This window comes from Oncorhynchus nerka, linkage group LG28, assembly GCF_034236695.1.
Source record: "Oncorhynchus nerka isolate Pitt River linkage group LG28, Oner_Uvic_2.0, whole genome shotgun sequence".
Taxonomy (NCBI): Eukaryota; Metazoa; Chordata; class Actinopteri; order Salmoniformes; family Salmonidae; genus Oncorhynchus; species Oncorhynchus nerka.
In genome coordinates this window covers 84,458,151-84,477,528 of record NC_088423.1, presented here as the reverse complement: position 1 = coordinate 84,477,528, position 19,378 = coordinate 84,458,151, and the positions used below count along the sequence as shown (strand labels likewise).

The 19,378-nt window shown below is 43.2% G+C and overlaps 1 protein-coding gene across 1 annotated transcript; it reads right to left on the bottom strand.

The window, feature by feature from the left end:
- Nucleotides 1-11,274: 11,274 nt before the first annotated feature.
- On the bottom strand, nucleotides 11,275-17,661 carry LOC115117593 (F-box only protein 22). Its single transcript, XM_029646079.2, has 7 exons — nucleotides 17,450-17,661; nucleotides 16,790-16,922; nucleotides 16,065-16,152; nucleotides 15,721-15,819; nucleotides 14,751-14,903; nucleotides 14,273-14,438; nucleotides 11,275-13,889 (listed from the first exon to the last, which is right to left on the bottom strand). The coding sequence occupies exons 1-7, from the start codon at nucleotides 17,578-17,580 to the stop codon at nucleotides 13,496-13,498; spliced, it is 1,164 nt and encodes a 387-aa protein (XP_029501939.1). The 5' UTR covers nucleotides 17,581-17,661; the 3' UTR covers nucleotides 11,275-13,495.
- Nucleotides 17,662-19,378: the final 1,717 nt, after the last annotated feature.

The window sequence follows — 19,378 nt, the reverse complement described above, 5'->3', positions numbered from 1 at the left end:
CTCCTTCTCTTCCCCCACCTTCTACTCCTCCTCCTCCTCTACCTCCTCCCCCACCTTCTACTCCTCCTCCTCCACCTCCTCACCCACATTTTCCTCCTCCTCCTCCCCCACCTTCTACTCCTCCCCCACCTTCTACTCCTCTTCCCACACATTCTCCTCCCCCACCTTCTCCTCCATCTCCACCTCCCCCTCCTCCTCCACCTCCACCTTCACTTCCAACTCCTCAAGGCTAAGTAAAACAATATCGACCTCCTACATAATGAAAGAAAACCATCTTGTAGTTCCATTATAAGTATTAAGAGATAAGTCAACAGTAATGGTCTGTTGATAGGATCAGGGTTGACCTGTGCAGTTGGAGGGCAGTACCCCATCACCATCACTAGGACCAGGGTGTGCAGTAAAGTGCTTGTGTTGTGGGGAGTCAGTGGCCTCGGAGGCACCCAGGACCAATCTAATCTCTACAGTGACTCACTAACCTTCACAAGGACGACGGACACGACGGACTGGGAGCAGACCACACCTGGAGTGGTTCCTACTGTATGTCCACGAACAAACACACACACACACACACTGAATACACACACACGCACACGCACACGCACGCACACACACACACACACACACACACACACACACACACACACACACACACACACACACACACACACACACACACACACACACACACACACACACACACACACACACACACACACACACATATCCAGGTGTGTTCTTCTGACACACATTCACATAAGAAATAGTTCAAGAGGTTAACAAGGATTTGTAAGGACATTCTCACGATAAGCCTGACGGATAACAGTGTCTGTCTTGTGAAACAGAGAGGCTACATGGTACACATAATCAGTGGAGAAAGCTCTCTCTCTCTTACGAGCTTGGCACGCATCATCCCGAGCTGAACCCCCATCTGAAATGTTCATGTGGTCTATGTCTGAAGGCCAGCATTATGACTAATCCCTACTTAATATGCTCCCCTCCAACACTGCTTTTCTTTTCCCAAGTACACAGAGACCTCTGGGAAGAAATACTAGTCAGGAAGTGAGGAGTAAATCAGACTATATCACCTTTACTCACCAATTACATTTACATATACCTGGAATGGTGCTGGCAGCAGCAGAGAAAATATACAGCATCTCGTCTTGGATAAAAACACTACTTGAACACAGTAGGCCTAAATGATAGTGACCCTGAGTGTTTCCCAGTGTGGGTTTGTGTACATGAGACAATGACCTTATAAAATGGAGAAAAATTCAAATAAATACTACTATTCGACTATAAGTGAGACCAAGTAAACTCAAGGAACTATAGATGCCACAGTCAAGATCAGCCTAAAGACGTAAGCCTCCTCTTCAGTCTCCTTGGTCCTCTCGCCCTACACTACACGTCTCCATTAGACCAGACCTGTCCTGGCCTCTCACCATCCCTACTGATCAACACAGCCATCTGATCAGTCATGGCAGACACAAGCTGTTCAGATCCCCACACCTCATCATCTCATCCCAGCACAACTGCATGTAAAGCAGGGACCCAGTGTTGTGGCTAGCTGCCAATGGAAGTATATGGACAGTAGTGGCCCAAGACTCCTGTCGTCTTGTGTGGCTCAGTTGGTAAGAGACTGTGAGTTAAATTCCCACAGGGATCACATATGTGTACTACAAAGTCACACAGCAGAAAAGCTCAGAAGAATACTTTATATACAGTACATACATACAATACATAGAACTCACTCTAAGACAATGGAAAAAGCCATGGCACTCTGCAGAGGTTATGTGTATTAGTGGGAAAGACAAGCAGAGTCTCCCTTGGGGCATTGGGACACATACACACAGCCTGCCCCTTCAGCCAAATGATAGAATTAGAAGTGTTATGGGCCAGGTCGAAAAGGTCATTATTCATGTTGCATAATTGGCTTAAGGCAGTCCACTGACCATACAGAAGGTCACGCAACTGGGAGCAACCACAAAGAAGATCATCGCACCACTTGCAAAGTACTGTTTGTGTAAGTTGGACAGACACATCAGTGTTTAATACAGTGGAGGCTGCTGAGGGGAGGACGGCTCATAGTAATAGATGGAACAGAGCAAATGGAATGGCATCAAACATATGGAAACCAAGTGTTCGATGTATTTGATACCATTCCACTGACTCTGCTCCAACCCTTACCACAAGCGCTTTCTCCCAAATTAACGTGCCACCAACCTTCCGTAGTTTCATAATCCAGAAAAGCAACACCAATCCATATTCTAGTGTACTTGGGTTGGTTGGACTAGGCTACAGTATGTGATCAACACACCTTAAAGTACTCAGGTTGTGGAAAGCCCTGCAGAGCTAAACCCACCCAACCTGGCCAAGTAAAAAGCAGCAGCTGTCTGATTGTAACCACCAGCTGCTGCAGAGAACATTGGAGAAGCTAGCCATCAGTATGAGTTAGTGTTCAAGGCTCCACCATATCTAACAGTGTGTTCCATGTGTACAGCATCTCTAGACACTTGATGCACATCTCACTCCACTCCATTCAACCCATGTACATGCTAACTCCACTCCATTCAACCCATGTGCATGCTCACTCCACTCCATTCAACCCATGTGCATGCTCACTCCACTCCATTCAACCCATGTGCATGCTCACTCCACTCCATGCAATCCATGTGCATGCTCACTCCACTCCATTCAACCCATGTGCATGCTCACTCCACTCCATTCAACCCATTTGCATGCTCACTCCACTCCATTCAACCCATGTGCATGCTCACTCCACTCCATCCAACCCATGTACACTACCAGTCAAAGTTTTGGACACACCTACTCATTCCAGGGTTTTTCTTTATTTTTACTATTTTCTACATAATAGAATAACAGTGAAGACATCAAAACTATGAAATAACAAATATGGAATCATATTTGATTCGTTTAACCAAAAAAGTGTTAAACAAATCAAAATATATTTTATATTTGAGATTCTTCAAAGTAGCCACCCTTTGCCTTGATGACAGTTTTGCACACTCTTGGCATTCTCTCAACCAGCTTCATGAGGTTAGTCACCTGGAATGCATTTCAATTAACAGGTGTGCCTTGTTAAAAGTTCATTTGTGGAATTTCTATCCTTGTTAATGCGTTTGAGCCAATCACTTGTGTTGTGACAAGATAAGGGTGGTATACAGATGATAGCCTTATTTGGTAAAATACCAAGTCCATATTATGGCAAGAACAGCTCAAATAAGCAAAGAGCAATGACAGTTCATCATTACTTTAAGACATTAAGGTCAGTCAATCCGAAAAATGTCAAGAACTTTGCAGTTGCAAGTGCAGTTGCAAAAACCATCAAGCTCTATGATGAAACTGTCTCTCATGAGGACCACCACAGGAAAGGAAGACCCAGAGTTACTTCTGCTGAAGAGGATAAGTTCATTAGAGAGTTACCAGACTCAGAAATTGTAGTCCAAATAAATGCTTCAAAGAGTTCAAGTAACAGATACATCTCAACATCAACTGTTCAGAGGACATTGCGTGAATCAGGCCTTCGTTTTATTTTACTTAACTAGGCAAGTCCGTTAAGAACAAGTTCTTATTTTCAATGATGACCTAGGAACAGTGGGTTAACTGCCTTGTTCAGGTGCAGAACGCCAGATTTTTACCTTGTCAGGTCGGGATTTGATCTTGCAACCTTTCTTTTACTAGTCCAACGCTCTAACCACTAGGCTACCTGCCGCCCCATGATCGAATTTCATGCTTTGCTGGTGACACTGTCAGTGATTTATTTAGAATTCAAGGCACACTTAACCAGCATGGCAACCACAGCATTCTGCAGCGATATGTGGGTTTGCACTTGTCATTTGTTTTCAACAGGACAATGACCCAACACACCTCCAGGCTGTGTACGGGCTATTTGACCAATGAGAGTGATGGAGTGCTGCATCAGATGACCTGGCTTCTACAATCCCCCGGCCTCAACCCAATTGAGATGGTTTGGGATGAGTTGGACCGCAGAGTGAAGGAAAAGCAACCAACAAGTGCTCAGTATATGTGGGAACTGCTTCAAGACTGTTGGAAAAGCATTCCAGGTGAAGATTGTTGAGAGAATGCCAAGAGTGTACAAAGCTGTCATCAAGGCAAATGGTGGCTACTTTGAAGAATCTAAAATCAAAAAATCACTTTTTTGGTTACTACATGATTCCATATGTGTTATTTCATAGTTTTGATGTCTTCACTATTATTCTACAATATAGAAAATAGTAAAAATAAGAAAAACCCTTGAATGAGTAGGTGTGTCCAAACCTTTGACTGGCACTGTACATGCACACTCCACTCCATCCAATCCATGTACATGCTCACTCCATTCCATCCAACCCATGTACATGCTCACTCCACTCCATCCAACCCATGTGCATGCTCACTCCACTCCATCCAACCCATGTACATGCTCACTCCACTCCATTCAACCCATGTACATGCTCACTCCACTCCATTCAACCCATGTACATGCTCACTCCACTCCATTCAACCCATGTACATGCTCACTCCACTCCATTCAACCCATGTACATGCTCACTCCACTCCATTCAACCCATGTACATGCTCACTCCACTCCATTCAACCCATCCACAAAGACACACAAATCTGCTTTCTAAACCTTCCTTCACCTCTTCCTCTTAGGCTTTGTCTTGATGCCTTTCCTAATATTACAGTATGTGCTAGCCTATGTGTACACTCCATCAGCCTTGACTTTATGCAGGAAATCTCCATAATGATAAATGAGTCTGGTTTCAGGAAGGTGTAGGCATGGCATGTTTCAGACAGGCACAGTGTGACCAGTCTCATCTGACCTTTACAGATACCAGGACTGGGAGACACACTGATGATGAGAGACCCTCCTGGAGAGCTGCTGTGCTGTACTGTCAGCAGAGGAAAGGTCTTGGCTCTTTACAGTCGGACTGAACTGCAGTGTGTTTGAGGTTACCTGAGGCTCAAAGCTAAAGAGTCGAAAAGCGTAGAAAAGTGATCAGTGAAATGGGAATGGGCTGTATTACGATATAGACTTGATTTGTAATATGTTAAACGATATAACTTCCAGAAAGGATTTTCTAGGCAGAAAATCATCAGGAATGAAATAAAGTACCGTTTCAATCCAGACATTTGCTAAGATGCGACTCACCTACAGCATGAAATAGCACCCTCTTCACAACAACAACAAAAACAATTTGTTTCCGTCTACTAAATCTAGATGCATCTAATGGAGACTTCCTAACAGATTCCTTGTTATCTTCTGTAATAGATGAGGTCTAATAGATCAGCTGGCCCAAGCATCCATCCCTGTGTTACTGTTCTGCTTGGAAAAGACTCACAGGAACATGCCCCTGCTCAGACAGACACCATGTGCTTGTCAACCTCAGCATGCTGAACAACAGAGGCAGAGCCCTCCAACCTCCCCACCCTCCTGTTGGCATTGAATAAACAACAGGGCAAACAGCGACGGAGAGAAAGATGAATGGTGCTGTCCTGCAACGACAACCCTTCAGAATCTTAAACAACTGGGCCCAGAGATAGGCTACAGCCCTACGCCACTGACTGAGCAGGACAGAGTGACAGAATAGAATCGGACCGACAGGGAACAGAATAAATCCACTCCGCTGACTGGCTGTCACACAAACGGACAGAGAACAGTGAAGGAGTGCTTTTCATTTACCATTAATGTATTACAGGTTTGGATAATGAGCATGGCTAGTTACATACAGCCTGCTGAAGACTAATAATTAAGTCAAGTGAGACCAAATAAGCGCAAGGAACTATAGATGCCACAGTCAAGATCAGGCCTAAAGACGTAAGCCTCCTCTTCAGTCTCCTTGGTCCTCTCGCCCTACACTACACGTCTCCATTAGACCAGACCTGTCCTGGCCTCTCACCATCCCTACTGATCACGCAACTGGGAGTAACCACTAAGAAGATCAGCACTGCATAAGCAATTGTTCATTAGTCGGGTATGTTTCTATCTCTTTATCTATCGCTCTCTCTTTCTATCTCACACACAAACACATTCTCTCTCACACACACTCATCAATAAATCAACCAATCAAAAGACTTGAGGATAGCAAGAAAAAATGGCAAGGTAAGAGGAATTTGTGAAAGAGTGGCTAGACTGCAGAATTCCAAATGAGCTGACCGATGAGGTGCCCCTCTGCAATATCATTGAGCTCTGCCTCTCTCTGTAACAGGCCATTGTAATTTCCCTTTCTCTTTCTCCCTCTCGCTCAGCCTCTCTCTGTCTCTGTCTCCCTTTCTGTCTCTCTTTCCCTCTCGCTATCTCTCTCTCACTTTCTCTGTGTGTGTGCGTGTGTGTCAGTGTGTTTGCGTGCATGCCTGTGTGTACACTACCATATTTATTATTCAGGAAGAGAGGTGAGAGGAGGTCAGAGAAGTCTGGTAAAGAGGGAAACGTCTTACTGAGCACAGATCATGTTCTGGGAGGAGACATCATACTGAGCACAGGTCATGTTCTGGGGGAGAGAGATCTTACTGAGCACAGGTCATGTTCTGGGGGAGAGATATCTGACTGAGCACAGGTCATGTTCTGGGGGAGAGAGATCTTACTGAGCACAGGTCATGTTCTGGGTGGGAGAGAGATCATACTGAGCACAGGTCATGTTCTGGGTGGGAGAGATATCTGACTGAGCACAGGTCATGTTCTGGGGGAGAGAGATCACAGGTCATGTTTACTGAGCACAGGTCATGTTCTGGGGGGGGAGATCTTACTGAGCACAGGTCATGTTCTGGGGGGGAGTCATGTTCATACTGAGCACAGGTCATGTTCTGGGGGAGATCATACTGAGCACAGGTCATGTTCTGGGAGAGAGAGATCTTACTGAGCACAGGTCATGTTTTGGGGGAGCGAGATCTTACTGAGCACAGGTCATGTTATGGGGGAGAGAGATCTTACTGAGCACAGGTCATGTTCTGGGGGAGAGATCTTACTGAGCACAGGTCATGTTCTGGGGGAGAGATCTTACTGAGCACAGGTCATGTTCTGGGGGAGAGATCTTACTGAGCACAGGTCATGTTCTGGGGGAGAGATCTTACTGAGCACAGGTCATGTTCTGGGGGAGAGATCTTACTGAGCACAGGTCATGTTATGGAGGGGGTCTTACTGAGCACAGGTCATGTTCTGGGGGGAGAGATCTTACTGAGCACAGGTCATGTTCTGGGGGGAGAGATCTTACTGAGCACAGGTCATGTTCTGGGGGGAGAGATCTTACTGAGCACAGGTCATGTTCTGGGGGGAGAGATCTTACTGAGCACAGGTCATGTTCTGGGTGGGAGAGAGATCATACTGAGCACAGGTCATGTTCTGGGGGAGAGAGATCTTACTGAGCACAGGTCATGTTCTGGGTGGGAGAGAGATCATACTGAGCACAGGTCATGTTCTGGGTGGGAGAGATATCTGACTGAGCACAGGTCATGTTCTGGGGGGAGAGAGAGATCTTACTGAGCACAGGTCATGTTCTGGGTGGGAGAGATATCTGACTGAGCACAGGTCATGTTCTGGGGGGAGAGAGAGATCTTACTGAGCACAGGTCATGTTATGGGGGGAGCGAGATCTTACTGAGCACAGGTCATGTTCTGGGGGAGATCATACTGAGCACATGTCATGTTCTGGGGGAGATCATACTGAGCACAGGTCATGTTCTGGGGGAGAGATCATACTGAGCACAGGTCATGTTCTGGGGGAGATCATACTGAGCACAGGTCATGTTCTGGGGGAGATCATACTGAGCACAGGTCATGTTCTGGGAGAGAGAGATCTTACTGAGCACAGGTCATGTTCTGGGGGAGAGAGATCTTACTGAGCACAGATCATGTTATGGGGGGAGAGAGATCTTACTGAGCACAGGTCATGTTCTGGGGGAGAGAGATCTTACTGAGCACAGGTCATGTTATGGGGGGAGAGAGATCTTACTGAGCACAGGTCATGTTCTGGGGGGAGAGATCTTACTGAGCACAGGTCATGTTCTGGGGGGAGAGATCTTACTGAGCACAGGTCATGTTCTGGGGGGAGAGATCTTACTGAGCACAGGTCATGTTCTGGGGGGAGAGATCTTACTGAGCACAGGTCATGTTATGGAGGGGGTCTTACTGAGCACAGGTCATGTTCTGGGGGAGAGAGATCATACTGAGCACAGGTCATGTTATGATCTTACTGAGCACAGGTCATGTTATGGGGGGAGAGAGATCTTACTGAGCACAGGTCATGTTATGGGGGGGCGGGGGGACAGAGAGGAGATACACACACTGGGTGGTGTAATGTACTATACTTACTGAGGGTTAGCCATGTTGGTGGATGGTGATGGAGAGAGGAAGAGGAGGAGGCTATGATCTTCACTCAGTTCTCAGTCAGGCTATGCCTCTCTTAGTTTCTGAGATCACCACACCAGATAGACTCTGCTGGACTCATGTTGAACCTGGGGATTGAATTAAATATCAATTACACCTGACATGTACTACAACCATATTACATCCGTATTACACTAAGATGTTTATGAGTTCAGTAAAACATTGTATACTGGCACCAGATATTGAAACAATGAAGAACTATAATTGTAGCTTGAAGAGTAACCTACAACAGCAATTCTTCAAAGTAAAAGATGATTCATTCTATGTCTATGGTAAGAGCACATCACCTGCATGTCTGCTGGATAATACTCCCAAAGAGCTGCTCTCACCATAGAATGAGTCCATTGTTGAGTTACTGCTGGGAAAATCCATTACGCTTGACACAGGACATGCATGAGTGAAAACCTACCCAGGTGCTTGGTCTTTATTTAGATATGATTGATGACAGACAGTGACACATTATTATGGCAATCCCCTGAGAGTATGGTAGGCTATGTATGAGTCATTCAATAACACTTTAAACGCAAGACATACACTACAGTACCAATACTTTAAACACAAGACATACACTACAGTACCAATACTTTAAACACAAGACATACACTACAGTACCAATACTTTAAACGCAAGACATACACTACAGTACCAATACTTTAAACACAAGACATACACTACAGTACCAATACTTTAAACACAAGACATACACTACAGTACCAATACTTTAAACACAAGACATAAACACAAGACATACACTACAGTACCAATACTTTAAACGCAAGACATACACTACAGTACCAATACTTTAAATGGAAGACATACACTACAGTACCAATACTTTAAATGGAGAAGATGTGAGAGACATTACAGGTGAAATCTTTCTGTGTGGCCCATCATTACATGTCAGATGGTGCTGGTGAGAAGGTATATTGAGAGACTTCTACTAAAGACTACAACAACTGGAAGTTGTAGGACATCCCAACTTACTGTATAAAGGGTTATGTTAAGCAAATTCTCTTGAATACCTTTTTTTTCGACCATGGTGTTTGAATGGTGAGAGTTCATAGACTGTGCTTTGCCTGACCAGCACAAAATATCAAGTAGAGGTCTGTCCACTGGTCTCTGCATGACCTTAATAAGCTACTGGAGCCTATCAGTTCAGATCCATCTCGCCTCTAATCTACGTACTATATAGTGCACTACATTTAAGTGAGCCTATGTAGGCCATTTGGAACATGCGCTGGGTCTCACACAGTTCATTGAATAGTAAAGTAGGCTAACGGCCCCCTTACTTCATAACTGAGGTTTCTTCACACTTACTTCATTTTACACGGCTTTTCTGTAGTATTGCATAAAACTCAAAGCATAACTCAGCCCCATATCCACGTCAAAACCAAACTGACAGGTAGCTTGACATGCAAATGTTTGCCTCCCTGTTCAGGAACTAATAATAATGTAACCCTACTGGAAATTGTAATTGAAACGGACTAAACCAAGCATTAATCCACGTTAGGACTATACTTAGTCGCTGTGGTACCTGAATATAGAAGCAGAGACTCGAGAGACTATAGTAGCCTAGTGCGTAAAGCGGGGGTGGTCCCCGTTGTAGGCTACACCGAGGGAGTGCCCCGGCAATGTACAACTAATCTATTATTCAGTTCAACCAAAGAAGAACCTTCCTACCTGTCTTGATTTACATTGTTGACAGTCTAATCGAGCCTCCCGTTGGCCGCGTGCTCGTGATAATGTCTCCCTCTGTGATGATCAGCGTGAGTGAGGCTCGTGCTCCAAGCTCGTGGCGATGTGTAGGCTGCTGCCTTCCTTAGCACTTTTACATTGGACAAGCTCCCCTGCTGCTGCTGCTTAGAATCCTGTGCAAAACGAAAAGACTGGAGCCGAAATGAAAGCACCATCGTCGTTCAGCAAGATTATATTAAGTGTCCCTGACTGACCACCAAATAACCGGCATAATTGGAGAGTGGAGGAAGAAAGGTCAGAACGTTGTGTGTGTTGTTGGCTACACGGCTCCAAAATTGCTAGTGAGGGTTGAGGGCTTCCCCCGCGATCGCAGAAGGGACTCCTTGCTGCCGAATATAGACCTCTTCTTCCACAAGGAGCTGTCTAGGTGCTGAAAACGTGATTAACCTCCGGCTTCTCTAGTGCTGCGCTGCTCTCTCCCTTTCAAAACCGAGAATAGTAGCACAATCCCCGCGAAACAACGTCAAAAACATTGCCGTTTATTTTCTTGCCGAATAGGGGCAGTATCGAAGCTATAACATTGTCATTGCTTGCTTCGGTCACGAATCACATGTTTGCTCTCTGTTGATTCTAGTTCCAAATCCTGATAACCGAATGAAAACTGAGGTACAGTCACCTCACTTGATTTGTAGGCCTATAGCTTTATTCCCGAGCTGCCTTTCTCCATGTCCATAGGCTTTACGTTTTTTATCGTTTCGGAAATTCAAGATACTATGGGAATATAAATGGTATTTCTACCAATTGGCTTAACAGTTTGTCATTCACCAGGAATAGCCAGTCGATGGTTAGAGCGCACATCAATCAATCTCATAGCGTCTTCGCAGCCTTATATCAAACACGCCTGCTTGTCAAGGTTAGGCTTTCGGAAATGGTCGATATGAAATAATAGTAGTCTATGATAGAGCAATTCTGAACAATTAGGACTGTTATATAAGAAAACATATATATAAATGGCAGGTTTTACTATTCTGTTATTCTTTCATTTAAACGTTAATATGAGTACATTGGTTGTAGAATATGATATTGGAAGATGTTCTGAAAATAATTAGATGCACATTTTTTCTCCATTATGATAAATCAGGATACCTAAACCTAGAGAAAGCCAGAGAGTGAGGAGACATTTCAATGGCAGTCCTTTATTTAAATGTATTGAATTTGAAATAAATCAAACATATTTGGCACACATAGTTGAAAAGTGCTTGTAACCTTAAACATTTTGCTCATCATATTAATTCCAGGGAAAACGATTTAAAGAACCATTTTAAAATAATCCCATTAGCTCTACACAAAATGGTTGTGTGGTAACATTACTGTGTTGTCTAATGAACATAATGAAAGTGTATAAGGTAACAAAGATGCATGTTCCTAAAATATGTCTGCTATAAAAAAAAGTTTGTTATCCAGATGAAAACCTTGAGTGTACAGTATTATTTGGGAAAAGTTAGGTCACAGAAAACTATGAACAGTGATCTTACATTTCCCCCATTACAGAGTATCAGGCTATACTGAAAAGTTATACCTTAAAATAGCTTATTCTAAATAAAAAAACAATGCAATCAAAACCATTTAGCCAAACATATAAGTTGGTAAAATTGCACATTCATCTCCAAAGAACTGTTTTCAACTTCCTAAACATTTCTCATGTGTTCATACCTTCATACCTATTTTCAGAACATCTACCTGATACCTTCATAAACAAAACAAATACTGTCATCAAGAATGTCTTCAGAATTATAATATGTTCGTAAATTCAATGAATGAAGCAGAATATTGTACAGAATCCCAACTACAAAACTGTTTGTACATGGTATGTTCATCACAATCATATAATGGCTGGACTACCCTGTTTGGGAGTGGAACATGTAAAATAACACATTTTAAAACCATCAGTTCCAATGAAGCAACAAATATGAAGAACGACACAACAGAGAGAAAGATTTTGTCTAAACCACGGAATCCATTTGAGTAAATAGAAGCTAGTGAGGCAATTCCACAATAACAGCAAAAACCCTCATTCTGTTACCAAAGACTTCATCTAAAAAAAAAAATGTAAGAACAAATTCTTATTTACAATGACGGCCTAGTGCCTTGTTCAGGGGCAGAACGACAGATTTTTACCTTGTCAGCTCAGGGATTCGATCTAGCAATCTTTCAGTTACTGGCCCAACGCTCTAACCACTAGGCTACCTGCCGCCCCACTTTTCACTGTGCACTGTTCTGTTCTTCAAGTAAATGTCTTTATAAAAGTCATCCTTATCCATAGAGTTGTATGGTTGGTTTAACTTTGCAATCATTGCTTTCTGTTTGACATAACATTTCAAGTGAAAATTCTGAGTCTCAGCCTCACTCTGTTATCGTGGAATTGCCCAGTGTGTGAAATAGTCTTATAAAGGTAGTAGGAATAGGCCTCGATTTAATTGCATTTCAAAAAGAGTTTCTCCATATAACACTAAAAGAGGGGCATGTGTCAAAGCACATACAGGAGAAAACATTGAAATCAAGACAAACTGAATTTTTCTCAAAGGTTCAAAACATGTTACTTTCCTTATCTTCTTAACTAAAATGTGCCTGATCGGTAATCTCAACAATTATTTATAATAATTAATAACAATTATATTTGTTAATTGGACATCAAGTGTCAGTAGATTTTCACTATAAGGTGTAGGAAACCATCTGGTCAAAATTAGTTAGTTAGTTTCAGTTCTTTGTTTTGAATATGAGCGTAACAGTTGGTGAGTAATTCAGGATAATATATATGTGTTTTAAATGGGGAAGTCCACTGTATTATTTTGTAACAGAGGACTGAGATGAAGGGACAGTATTTTCTTCTGTGATTCCCATCAGCACCTTGTTAAACTCACTAACATATCAGCAATATTTCCTATTCAAGTTTCAAACTGATCAATGCAGGATCAAGTAACTCTTTGCCTCTATTGCAGCAGATAAAACATTGCATTTCCCCTAAAAATGAACAAAGTTAAAACTTTACATTGGGAAAAGTTGAACACAACCAAAAGAAATACATGTACATGTTGTAAGCCACTTCAAACAGCATCACATACCATCATGGCTGAGAGATAAGATTCTACAACCAAAATGTTGTTGATCCTGATTGTTACGTGCACAGACAGTCTTCTGAACTAGACACCAGGGCTGTATTCATTAGGGTACACCGTTTCAAAACATTTTTCAACGTAAAATAGGTGTTTCTTATTGGACCAGTTATGATAGTACCTCTCTGCTTCTTCCGGTTTTCTTCTGTTTTGTACCTAATCAATAGGAACCTGAAGTGAACAAAACAAACTGTAGTTTGAATGTAAATATGACCATCGACTCCTCAGCCAAGGTGAACTAGGGTCATAACAGTGGTGTATCCATGCTGCAGACTGTCCGTATCCGTGTCACACAGAGTATAGTCCTCCTTCACGATACGATCACACCCAATCTCCCCGTTACCAAAGAAGCCAAACAGTGGGATGTTGGGGAACACCTTGCGGAAGGTGTCAGCCTCCACGTTACGTTGGTTGTTGTAATAGTTGTGTCCGCGACCCACGCAGGCAAACATGAAGCCCAGGGTGTTCCTCTCTGGGAGGTTGGCGGCTTTCAGTCTCCGTATGGTGGCCTCGGCTGCCTTGGGGCTGCTCACGTCCTGCTCCAGGAGAACACTGGCCCCCTGGATCCTTGGACCGCTCAGAGCCAGACCCACCACGCCGTACGACCCCCGGCCACAGCTACGGAGAAAGACAGACCACTGTCACATAACTATATAGTAATACTATAAGCTAAACCCTAACCCCGGGACCACTCAGGGCCAGACCTACACCACCGCACCAGCCCCAGCAACAGTTACAGAGAACGATCGCGGGACAGACAAAAACAAAGTCACAGCTGCATAGTAAGAGTAGGGATTCCCAAACGTTTCATGTCAGGGCCCTCTGAATATGATGAGGCTCCAGCTGAGGACCCCCACTACCTTAAAAAATATGTTGTTTTGCCGCTTGGTAGATTACTAGGAGGTCGCAATAAATAAGACCCCAGACCCATGTTTGAGAACTCCTGACCCTTCTCAGCATTGAAAAGAACAGTACATGTTACAGATCACTCAGATACTCACCACTCTCTTTCTGGGGAGAAGACATTCTCCACATGGCCCCCAGCGATGAGAGCCTTGCTGCGTGCCAAAGGCTCCAGGACCTGGTTAAGGAAGCGGGCTGCTCCGGGTTTGTAGGCTTCATAGCCAAACAGCAGCACCACACGCAGATCAGGGTTATTCACCAGCCCTGAGGGGACAGGACGACAACAGAGAGGGGTCAGAGATGGAATCATATCATGGTGGACGGTTGGCTAGAGCCATGGATGTGTTTAGCATACTGTAGAAATGTTTGTTGCCATCTCTTTTCTGTAAATATTGGTATTTATCACACACTCATATACTAATCCTAGTATCAACTTTACACTGCAGGGTTTGTATTGGGCTAGAACAAGACCTGCACTGACCAGCTTAATGGTTGACTGTGGTACCCCTATGTGGCAGGGCGGAGAAAAGTATATTTCTGAACTGGTCATCATAACTTCAACTCGGTCACACCAACCTGCTTCCTCCAGGTGTGACTCTGAGATGGTGCGTTTGCAGAAGTGAAAGGGGCGGATGTCCACTCCCTCCATCCTAGGGAACATGATAGCATAGCCAGCTTCTCCTTCTTGGAACTCCTTCGGTGGACCCGAGTGGGAGCCACTGGGAGTTACTGTGGGGGAAGATGAAGAGAGACTCAGCAGCAACTCTTGGGAGGACATTGGAAGTTTGCTTAAAAAAAATCTACATTTTGGCAAATGCCTTCTTCAGGGTTACTGTGGGAAAAGGCAGAAGGACAAATCATACTGTCAACCAATGTCCTTTTCCTTATATTGGTAAATGTATCACCTGTATGATGTACATTTAAAGTAGTTAGCTAGCTAACAGTAATTGCATTTTAACATATTGCATGGCGTTCCACTTCTCTGGTTGTCTTAAGCACTTAATCTACGTGGCATAACACTATTTAACACATCAATATTATCTAGCTAGATTTTCAGTTCACAAGCAAAGACACTATCTGCATAGTTGGTTGATGGAGTGTCACTTCTCTCCAGCTTAGTGATTATATAGAGGAATACAGAGCACAAATCCTGTTGTCAGGAATACTAGGTTATCAATCGACATATCTAGTCGCCATGCTTCTCTTCCCAGCACCAAAGCAGAGCACCCTATGCTAATAAGGCAGGGGGAGATTAATGTGGACCATCCCCTGTTGACAGGTGACCCATTCCTCTGTGATACGCTTAAGTGAGCTGGTGAACATTCAAAAACTGGTAGATGAAAATGCAGAACACGTATCAAAGAGGAAAGGACCTGAACGGCATGCACCGGCAGCAGCCTGTGTCATGAATTATGGCACAAGAGCTAGCTATGAGTGGTTAGTGTTGTAGGAATTATGTGTTATAACATATTATAACCAATGGAATAGTTACCACACGGTGTTCTGGTCATTAGGAATGGAAATATGAAAATAATGTGGTTCTTACAAACAACACCAGGCGTGGTGATGGCCATGATGTCACATCCATTGGGGAACAGCCTGTTCAGTTCCTCCACTGAGTCTGGACTGTGGTGGGTCTTGCGTGCTGCAAGAGGGGATACAGGTTAGAACATGCCTTACAATTAGATTGTTACTGACTGGGACTCTAATATAAGCAGCAGGTTTCACAACTTAGCCTTCAACTTTTAATAACTTACCACGTGTTTAGTAACATAAACTAAATGGAAGTTAGCTAGTAGATAAGAGGCCACAGTACTTTTTACTTCTCGGCCCAGCATTATTAGTGTGCTTTACTACAGAGTAGTAAATGTAGTACATGTTACATCTTACCCTTTTTCTGCTTGTAGGAAGAGTCTTGTCCACTGAAGGTCTCGCTGTCCACCATAACCAAGACTGTTTTGGGCAGCAGGTATACATTCTGCAAACATTAAGAGAGAGGTGTTTCTACAGTTTTCAATAATGTCAGACTCCACATACTGCACACAGACTGTCTTCCACTGTAGGAGCCAGGCTATAACTTTACTGTGTTCTACTAGCCTACTTGTAGGACTGTTGCAACAGCATACAGATAGATATGCATAATGTTGAACAAGCATGCCTCTGGCTAATCTCAGTTAACCCAGAACTAAAGTCTTGCGTAATTGGTCAGACACTCGATTAAGGTAGAATGATTAGATTATTAGATTATGCTAGAATGAGGAGTGGAACCGGATTGAGGAGATCCACTCTTTGCAAGTTATGGGTAAATGTATGGGCCAGATGTCCCCTCCCATTCCAAAATGAGAAAATATGGTAACACCTGCGAAATCTTGATTTGTCCAAATATAAAACCAGTGACGAAAAACTGGAACTACTTCTGCAAGTTATCAATCAGCGTTCATAGTATAAAGACAGATCTACGGGACCATTTATGTTTATGTAGTCTGTTCACGAGATACTACTCTCTGGCATGCAATCATGTCAGCTCTATTCATGACACTTCTATCAACAATTCATGAATGATCTCCTGAAAGAGACCCTGTTGTAATTTGTGTATTTTCAGTAGTCAAACTGACCTCCACTTCTTCAGCCAGGCTGTGGCAGAGAGCATGGCCGTCATAGTTGGACGGTCCAGAGGCAGACACCCACGTCAACTTCTGCTGGACCCTCAGTACTCTCCGTGCACAGTTCATCCACAGTCTGCAAACACTGCACAATAAGGAAGACAGTCGTCGTTATCTCTCACTCATCCTGGCATGACAAGGAAGTTGTTTAAAATAACATGATACCTACGACCAGTCTGAGGATAACTAGCTAACGTTAGCTAGATTCCAAGCATTTCTTAGCTAGCTAATTTAGCCGTCAAACACATCTGTAATACAAGATTATTACTCAAATACTGTTGTGCTACCTGTTAGCTAGCTAGCCAACGTATGCTAGTTTCACATGGCAAGCAAAACGTATACAGCTAACAGACACATTTGGTGTATATTGCTAGTTAGCTACATATATTCAGTTCCAGCCCTGTTTAGAACTTGGAACGTGCATTGCCATTGTTGATAAAACACTGTGCTTGCTAACGTTAGCTAGCTAGCTGACTGTGGCTAATCGGTCAGTGTTATCCAGAATCATTGGGACATCCCTACCCCCCCAGAAACCCTACCCTTACCGGGGGGGACGTCCCACTGTGCCCCGATAGCACGGACCGTTGCTAATCTAGCTAGCTAGTCACTTACCAAGCAATTTGGAGCAGGGATTTGGTTGGTACAAACATCAAAATTCTCTCCACTACTTCTGCCACATTACTGAGAATGTATTCTGCCGTGCATTCATCCGAAACGCCAGAAAAGTCTTTATTTCCATCCATATTTCCTTCGCAAGATCTTGGCAGCTAGCGACGGATTTGTCTTTTGACCTTTCACTAATGCAAATTGCATAGCTAAATATCGAAAGCAGTTTTCGGGAGAAAGTACACAATTACTGCCACCTAGTGGCGAGTACACTTTATCTGCCTAGTATGTATAAATCAAATCAAACGTTATTTGTCCATGCGCCGAAAACAACAGGTATAATAGATCTTACAGTGAAATGCTTACTTACAAGCCCAAGACCAACAATGCAAATAGTCTGGGTAGCCATTTGATTAGATGTTCAGGAGTCTTATGGCTTAGTGGTAGAAGCTGTTTAGAAGCCTCTTGGACCTAGACTTGACCCTCCGGTACCGCCTGCTTGCTGTGTGGTAGCAGAGAGAACAGTTTACGACTAGGGTGGCTGGAGTCTTTGGCAATTTTTAGGGCCTTCCTCTGACAGCACCTGGTATAGATGTCCTGGATGGCAAGAAGCTTGGCCCCGGGGATGTACTGGGCCGTACGCACTACCCTCTGTAGTGCTTTGCGGTTGGAGGCCGAGCAGTTGCCATACCAGGTAGTGATGCAACCCGTCAGGATGCTCTCGATGGTGTAGCTGTAAAACCTTTTGAGGATCTGAGGACCCATGCCAAATATTTTCAGTCTCCTGAGGGGGAATAGGTTTTGTCGTGCCCTCTTCATGACTGTCTTGGTGTGCTTGGACCATGTTAGTTTGTTGACGATGTGGACGCCAAGGAACTAGCTCTCAACCTACTCTACTACAGCCCTGTCGATGAGAATGGGGGCGTACTCGGTCCTCCTTTTCCTGTAGTCCACAATCATCTCCTTTGTCTGGAGAGGTTGTTGTCCTTTCACCACATAATATGTGTGTGTATATATATATATATATATATATATATATATATATATATATATACACTATATATATATATATCTGTGTGTGTCATATATTCATGGTTTACATTTTCAGTGCATTGGCATTTGAGAAAGAATTATCCTCATAAAAAACACTATTTTATCACTCCAAAGAAAGTTTTTTTTGTTTTGTTTCTATATCACTGCAAAATAACACAAAAATAGTAGGCTATGCATGGTCCTGGAAATATCATTTTTTAAATTAAATGGATAAATTCAAGGTGGTACCACCTTGGTTGATTATAATGATTATATGTTTTGTAAGTAGTATTAGACTGTGTTTACACACGCAACCTATTTCAGATTTTTTGGGGCAAAAAAAGTTTGTCTAATTGGCCAAAAGACCAATTAGTGGAAAAAGTTCAGAAATGGGATGCATGTCTAAACACAGACTTGGAGAGCGAGTTAATGATCATTGTGCAGTAGCATCACACCAACACTAGAGTGTAGTCTTCACAGACTACATCTGCTTCCACTTGTAAAAAAAAATATGAGCCAGATCTTTCTAAATGGCATTTACAAGTCAAATGGATTTCAACAAAATCACAGTTGACTTAGTGGAGACTGGACTACGATTCTAACTGTACCCCTTATCTACAGTGTAACCACTGTAAAATAATAGCACAGATTACAGATGTCAACATGTTTTCTGAAAGTGACACTTCATAAATGTGATTGTGGGTTTTTATTTATATATTACATTCACATAAGAAAATTAACAAGAAACACCATCAAATCAAACATGTATGATATTTGACAACAAAAAGCATTCCTGTGGCAGTGACACCGGACATGAAATGATCTAGGTCGATCTATTTGAGATTAAATGAACATACTGTACCTCCAGCCTCGCTAGATGCTGGAGGTACATATTGCACATGC

Coding starts and splice junctions, on each gene's coding strand:
- LOC115117593 (XM_029646079.2), bottom strand. CDS start 17,580: ATGGATGGAAATAAAGACTTTTCTGGCGTTTCGGATGAATGCACGGCA. Junction 15,820..16,064: donor TTCCTACAAGCAGAAAAAGG/GTAAGATGTAAC, acceptor CCCCTCTTGCAG/CACGCAAGACCCACCACAGT. Junction 14,439..14,750: donor GTCACACCTGGAGGAAGCAG/GTTGGTGTGACC, acceptor CTGTCCCCTCAG/GGCTGGTGAATAACCCTGAT.